Raw genomic sequence first — 8130 nt, 5'->3', positions numbered from 1 at the left:
TTTACTTATTAGCCCCACCATTTCTTAACCCTATAGTGTATGGGGTAAAGGCCAAAGAAATTCGTGATTGTGTCCTGAAAATGTTATTCTCTGAGAAAACATCTTGATAATCAGTGGGTCCCTCTGAGAAAGAATGAAAAAAGAAATTCTAAGTAATAATCTAAATATGGTGACAAGGTGTATCTTCCTAAAATGTGTGCTTCGGTGAAAAATCCTTTAAACCAAATCCCAGAGGCTTTTCATTCAGGAAGATCCCCAACAAGGCATTAAATACCCAATATCTTTGATTGGCTACCCTTATAAAAACAAAAGTCACTTACGATGAAATATTCTTCAATTTTGGCTTACCCTTTTATAGCTGTTGCTCCTCCACAGTTCTACTAGCTGTTTATTGAAAATAATTTGTTGAAAAATAATGTTGGGGGAGAACATTTATTAGAAAATACAAGTGTGGTAAGTACTTACAATTTTATTTTTGCTTAATTGATTAGAATATATATATATATATATATTTTAAATTTTGATTTGGGGGAAAGTTTACAGTGCAAATTCACTTTTCGTACAGCAGTTCACACATGCATTGTCTCATGACATTAACAATTTACCTCGATGCAACAGCTCCCCACCCAATAATTAAATAATACAGCCAGTACTGCAACAAAGTTCCCTCCCTTTTTTTCCCAAATATAATTCACATGGATAAAAATGAAAATAAATTCTATAAAACAAACATCAATGTAACCACCCTGAGGGAAAGAAATTAATTATAGTTAACATTCAAAACTAGGGGTCCCTGAGTGGTTCATGCAGATAAGACTCTGCCACTAACCCAAAGATTAAAGATTTAAACCAACCCTAAGGCACCTTGGAAGGAACACCTGACAATTTACTTCCGAAAATCATTTTTTTGTTATTTGCCATTGAGTCAGACCCGACTTAATCACAGTCTTGGAAATTTATGGGGCCAAGTTCTATTCTGACAGATAAGAGGTAACCATGATTTGGAGATGACTCAACAGCAACTGGTGTTTTGTTTTATCATCCCAAAAGGCTTATGTTTCCTATTATTATCACAATTCCTTATTCTTCCCAAAGTAATTACTATTCTGACATCTACTGTAATTATTTCCTTGCTTTTCTATATATTTTTACCACCTAAACTTGCATCACTGAGCTTTATAGTTTTGCCTCACTCAAACAAGCTCACTGCCATGGGGTCAATCCTGACTCATAGCCACCCCCATTGGGTTTCTGAGGTGGTAAATCTTTACGGAAGGAGATTGCCCATCATCCTTGCAGGGAGCGGCTGGTGGGTTTGGACTATTAACCTTCTGGTTAGCAATCAAATGCCTTAGGCACTGTGCAACCATTTAGAGCTCCTTATAATTTTTCCTGTTTATTAATTTTATATAATTGGTACCATGCAGCATGTATTCTTTTGTGTATCTTCCTTGTGAGATGTAACCAGGTCATTGTTAGGGTCTCTAGTCTGTATATTATTATTACTGAAAAATGTATCATGATATAAATATACTCCAACTTGATTGTTTACTTTCTGAGTTCTTCTCCTTCAGCAGTCTCTAGTCCCAAGTGGAAATACCATCCCGAAGTCAGTGTTACCTTTATATGGGTAAAAGAACTTCATTCTGTGGTTTAGTTTATGTTGTTGTTGTTGTTATGTGCCGTCAAGTCAGACCTGCCTCATAGCGACCCCTCCTTGGGTTTCTGAGGCAGTATCACTAGGGAAGTAGATTACCCCATCTGCCTTCTGAGGAGTAACTGGTGGGTTTGAACCACCAGCAATTCAGTTTATAGGCTTATGTAATTCAGTTAGTCAGCTTTTACATTAAATTGTATCCTTACACTTAACAAATATTAGAAAATCAAGGTGATATTTTGTTCTTCATCTATCATTGATATGTATAATTACTCAAATTGCTTAGAACCAAGTAACTACTTTCAGGACCCCACAGATACTTGTCATAAAGATCTAGAAATGTAAGATCTAGAAACATCTAGACAAATAGTATTGAGGATAAAAAAGTTTACAGGATTTCACGTACGCTCATATTGAATTGCTAATATTAAAAATTTATATGTATATACACGTAACTCTTAATTCGAGAAAGAAAAGCTGAAAACAAAAGGTATGAATAGGCTAATATCCTATATGTGTGCCCCATATTGTAAGTTTCTATATCATCAACTGTTGTCATCCTGTGTGCAAAGCCTAATGGTAATATATACAATGTCAATTTTAACCTTTATTTATAATGGGCATTTTTTTTAAACATGAAAAATCCTAAGGAGTACACCCATAAAGTTAACAGCATTAATTAATAAGTTAATTTAGTAAGACTGTAAGATTCAAGATCCATGTGAAAATCATATGTAACTCTTTATACTAGAAATGATCAAGATCTAAAAATAAATAAATGATTTACCACACAATGTGAAGGCTTAAGACACTTGGATACATTTTCTTTTTCCAACAAAAAATAAAAAGAAAATTCAAAGATTCTGTAATGAAAATTACAAATTTTTTAGATAAATTGTTTCTTTATTAGGTGCAGTCAAGTCAGTTCTGAATCTTAGCAACTGTATATACAACAAAACAAAACACTACACAGTCCTGTCGCATCCTGACAATTGTTGCTATGCCTGGGCCATTGTGGCAGGCACTGTGTCAATCTATGGCTTTGAGAGTCTTCCTCTCTTTCAATGATCATCCACTTTATTAACCACGATGTCCTTCTCAAGTCCTGGTGCCTCCTGATATGATGTCCAAAGTCCATGAGAAAAATTCTCATCATCTTCATTTTTAAGGAGTATTTTGATTGTTCTTCCTCCAGACAGATTTGTTTGTTCTTCTGGCAGTCTGGGGTATAATCAATATTCTTTACCAACACCATAATTCAAAGACATCAGTTCTTCTTCAGTCTTACTTATTCAGATCCAGCTTTCACATGGATATGCGGTGATTGAAAATACTGTAGCTTGACTCAGGCACACCTTAGTCTTCAAGGTAACATCTATGCTTTTTAAAGCTTTAAAGAAGTCTTTTATAGGATATTTGCTATAAATGCAATATGTACTTTGATTTCTTGACTGCTCTTCCTATGGGGATTGATTGTGGATGTAAATCCTAGACAACTTCCAAATTTTCTCTGTTTATCATGATTTTGTTTGTTGTTCTAAGTTGTGAGGATTTTAGTTTTCTTTATGTTGAGGTATAATCTCCTACACTGAAGGCTGTAGTCTTTGATCTTTGTCAGTAAGTGCTTCAAGTCCACTTTCAGCAACGAAGGATGTGTCATCTGTATATCACAAGTAGTCTTCCTCTAGTCCTAATGTTGCATTCTTCTTCATATAATCTAGATTCCCTGATCACTTGCTCATCATATACTTAGAGTAATTATGGTGAAAAGATACAACTCTGACACATACCTTTTCTATTTTTAAACCATATAGTACCCCCATTTTCTATTTGAATAAATTCTTGGTGTATGCACATGTTCTGCATGAGCACAATTAGGTGTTCTGGAATTCCCATTCTTCTCAATGTTTTCCACAGTTTGTTATATCCATAAATCATGTCTTTGCATTGTCAATAAAACACAGAAAAATACCTTTCAGAAATTAGACAAGACTTACAGAAATAGAGAGACATACTCTATTCATGAATTGGAAATCTCCATGTTCTTAAGATACCAGTTTTCCTTAAATTCATTTAAAGACACAAGGTTGTCTCAAGAAGAATCCTGACAAACCATTTTTGGCATCAAATGAGAAGATAATTCTGCCATTTGTATGGAAAGTCAAGGACTGACAGCCAAAATCATCTTTAAGTAAAGAAGATATTTTGATTGTTACATTACCTTACATCAAGACTTTTATTAATTAAAAATGGTCAAATTAGTTGATATCAGCATGAGGAGAAACAAATAAATCATGGAAAAGAATAGAGAACCTACATATTTATATGTTCAGTATACACTCAGTTGATTTTCAATCAAAGTGTCAAAGTAATTGAATGGAAAATGAAAAAGCTTTTCAATAAATAAAACTGTTCCAATTGAGTAGCCATTTTAAAAAGCTGACCTCTATTTCACACCTTATAACATTTTAATATATCTTGGACTACACATTTAAATGTAAAAGCTAAAAAAGTAAAGTTTCTAAAAAGAGAAAAAAATATATGGAACATCTTCATGGCTTGAGGATGGGCAAAAATTTCCTGGTCAGGACACAGCAATGACTCTAAGTCATGGGGATTGTATGTGTTTCTGAGTAGAATTGCACTCTGTAGAGTTTTCAAAGGCTGTTTTTTGGAATTAGTGTGTGAGAAGACTCTGGGTGAACTCAAACCTCTTGGTTACCAGCAGAGTGTGTCAACTCTTTGCACCATTCAGGAACTCCAATAAGACATCATTTTATCAATAATTTGGACTTCAATTACTTTTAAGAAAATGAATGAAAGAAGCCACATTAAAAAGAATCCCTGAGCAGAAAGTCCCTGTTATACTGTTGAAGTTACAAGAAATAATAAACAGCACACCTTTAGGAAGCTTAGAATTGAAGACAATCAAACAAGATATATATTGTTATGACCTCTTTCAATATTGCCTCTAGGTCCTCAGTCAAGATTGTTCTTGAATCCAGGGTGGTTGGTCTACAATTTCCCAACTTACACAAATATTGAGCCATTGCTTTGTGGCGTTGGAGCCAGGAGAAAATGTACAGGATATTTGCAGTGAATTAATTTTATCAGGTGCATAAAATTTTCTTGTTTTGGGGAGACAACTACAATCATGTTTCATCAATGCCACTAAGGGTGAAGAAAAAGATGAATTACTATACTTTTTTCAAATTGTGACTGATTCTCATTCAACTTATTCAGAATGTACAACGAAATGATCAGATCTTTCACTTACTGCAAACTGACGATGTTCAAATAAGATCTATAGTCATGACTATGCTACAGAACATACTACATATCAATGGTAGTGATCTATTCATAATAGAAGAAAAAAACCTGCATTGCATTTTAGATGAAGTTGTTTTCAAGCTTTTGTCAACTCCTAGTCCAATCATAAAAAGAACTGCTACAAAGCTTCTACTGTTGGTGGCTCAATCACATCAGGATATTTTGATTTTATTGAGATTAAGTTCCTGCTACAAAGGACTCAGAAGTTTACTGAATAACAGGAAGCTGGGACAGAATTTAGTGAAGAACTCAGACAGCTTCTTGGCCTTTTAAGTTCTAAGGTCTACCAGGAGGTAGAAGAGCAGAAACTGGATAAAGCAGCTTGTGTGGTTCAAGTTTATTGGAAGGGTTTCCAGACAAGAAAGAGAACAAAGAAGCTTCTGTCTCCTGTGACGACTTTGCAAAGGAGTTTCAGAGCTAAATGAGTAAAGATATGGTTGAAATTAAATAGGCAGAAGAAAGAAGAGGACCACAGATGACAATTACAACTTCAAAGACAGAGCCATGAGACTTTCCCGAGAATTACAACTAAGTATGCTCAAAGTTGTTCATTGTTCATCCAGTCAGGTGGGAAAACACAATCAGGAAATGGAAGAGAAATCAGCACTGATCATCCAGAAACATTGGAAAGGGTACAGGGAAAGGAAAAATTTTCACCAACAGATTCCATCTCTTACAGAATATAAAGCCCCTGTCACACTTCACAAAGCAGCTCTTAAATTCCTGGAAAACTGCTGTAAGTCAAAGAAGCTCTTTACTCCTCAGTAAAGACTCCAAGGATTCACAGATACACACAGAGTTGAACTGAAGGAGCAAGTGGATGACTGTGTGAGATATCCAAGCTCTTCGATGTCAGATGTGGCCAGCAGGGAGCTCCACGCCCAGGTTGAAAAATGACTGCCACACTACTTCATGGACAGGGCCTTAGAAGAGAGAGCTGAGCAGCATAGGGAAGCTCTGATGGCCCAGATAAGCACCAGCACTGAGAAGTTAATAAGAGCACCAAGTCTGAAGGACAGGTACAGGAACCTGAACTCTTCATTAATGGATCCAGACCTGTAGCAGCCAAGGCTAAGCAAGGCCACGTCACTACATTGAAGCACTTGCAGGCACCCTGGTGGAAGAAACTTGGGGAAGAACAAGGGGATGAGATTGACGTCCCCAAAGATGAATTAATGTAGAATTAGGAACTCTATTCATTGGTGGAACCAAACCCCTTTAAGCAGTTACCCAGAGAATTGACATCAATCCATTATTTCAAGACATTATATTAGTCCTGTCTCTGTCTTGCTAGTAGACGAGGGCTGTAATCACTCATTGTTTTCCAGAGACTCCTCTTCAAACAGTACTTATAGACAGTAAGCCAAGAATTATCTTTTACCTCTATGCAATTTCTCTTTGTCTTTTCTCCCCAGTGCACATACCTGGCCACACACAGCATGGCATTCTATTATTTATATTAAACATAAGGTATTTCTGTTGTTTTTGCTGTTTTATTACTAAAAGCTTTTTCTAAATAAATATTATCAACAGTTCTGAAAGAAAAAAAATGAGTATTTTAAGAAAATGAATACAGAAACCACAGAGCCACAGATTGGGAGATCAAGGATAATACAGATATCTGACAAAAGACTTGAATCTAAGTTATGTAAATTAGTCTTGTTGTTGATAGGTGCCATTGAGTCATTTCTGACTCATAGCGACACTGTGTACAACAGAAAGACACAATGCTCAGCCTGTGCCATCCTCACAATCATTGTTATGTTTGATCTTATCATCAAAGTCACTGTTATCAATGCACCTCATTGAGGGTCTTCCCATTTTTCATTGACCTTCTACATTAACAAGTATGGTATCCTAGAACTGATCCTTTCTTACTACAATATAATAAAATCAAAACCCAAAAGTAGTCACTGTTATTGAATCAATTTGAACTCATAGGAACCCATGTACTTCAATGTCTAACTATACTGCATGGTACTTTCTTATGAAAGCAAATACTTGATGTTTCTTCCTGGTGCTGTTGGGTAGATTGGAACTGTCAACATTTGGTTAGGTGCTGTTCTTATTTTGTGCTACTGAGTCAATTTTGACTCATGGTAACCTTATAGGACAAGTAGAAATGAGCCATAGATTTTCCTAGGCTGTATCTATATGACAACAAATAGACACATCTTTTCTCCCGGGCAGCCGCTGATGAATTTGAAACTTGGACCTTTGTGTTACTAGCCTGAAGGCAAAATATTTCCCCTACTCAGGGACCTTACAATGATGACAATCAGTGAAAATGGGCAAAAGTCTTGATCAGAGACTTCATAAACTTCAAATTACTAAGACGCCAGATAACATGGATAAATAGAAAATAACTTGGTGAGTTAATCTGAACATATTTTATAATTTTATATTTTAGATAATTTATATATTTTAACAATTTGATTCGTATTTTATAATTCCATTTATATGATGGTCTGTAATAGGCAAAACTAATTTAAGGTGAAAGAAATATGTGTTCTTTTCTCTGAGAGAGTGATAAGTAACAGATATTGCCTGGAAAGAGACACGATGAGGGAACTTTCCAGAGGATGGGAAAGCTCTGTACCTTAACAGTATTGTGGGTAACACAGTTGTGACTTTGTCAATGCACATCAAAATGTAAACTTAAGATTTATACATTTCACTGCTATAGATAACTCCTCAGAAACAAAATATTATGAATGAATACTTAATGTCAGCTGTTATAAAAAGTAATGTGGTGAGTTAAGCATTCCGAACATACATTATAATTTTATATTTTAAATAATTTATATATTTTATATTTTTATCATGCTATTAATTAGTATCTGGAGACTTGGTAGTTGCTATTGAGTCAGCTTCAACTGATGGTGATCTATATATAACAGAACAAAATGTTTCCTGATTCTGCACCATATTCATGATTGTTTACATGTTTAAGCCCACTCTCCAGCTATTATGTCAATCATCTCACTGATGGTTTTCCTTGTTTTTTATTTTTTTTGCTGTTTACTTCATTAAACATGAATACCTTTTCTAGTGACCTTTCTTTCCTGATGATGTGGTTATAGTAAGTGGGTCAATTCCTCATCACTTCTAAGGAACATTCTGGTTGTAATACTTTAAAGAAT

General features: G+C 35.1%; 1 protein-coding gene and 1 pseudogene across 1 annotated transcript in view; both read left to right on the top strand.

Moving 5' to 3' along the window:
- Positions 1-107, top strand: part of LOC103213029 (olfactory receptor 52A1-like) — a 12978-nt gene extending 12871 nt beyond the window's left edge. Inside the window, 1 exon segment of the mRNA XM_007958931.2 lies at positions 51-107. Coding sequence (XP_007957122.2) covers positions 51-107 — 57 coding nt within the window.
- Positions 108-4473: 4366 nt separating this feature from the next.
- LOC103213028 lies at positions 4474-6209 on the top strand (annotated as a pseudogene).
- The last annotated feature ends 1921 nt before the right edge of the window (positions 6210-8130 follow it).

Source organism: Orycteropus afer, unplaced genomic scaffold (assembly GCF_000298275.1).
Source record: "Orycteropus afer afer isolate SDZICR_OR568_19922 unplaced genomic scaffold, OryAfe1.0 scaffold01217, whole genome shotgun sequence".
Taxonomy (NCBI): domain Eukaryota; kingdom Metazoa; phylum Chordata; class Mammalia; order Tubulidentata; family Orycteropodidae; genus Orycteropus; species Orycteropus afer.
The sequence above is the reverse complement of the archived record's forward strand: the minus strand, read 5'-3'. Positions and strand labels throughout refer to the sequence as shown.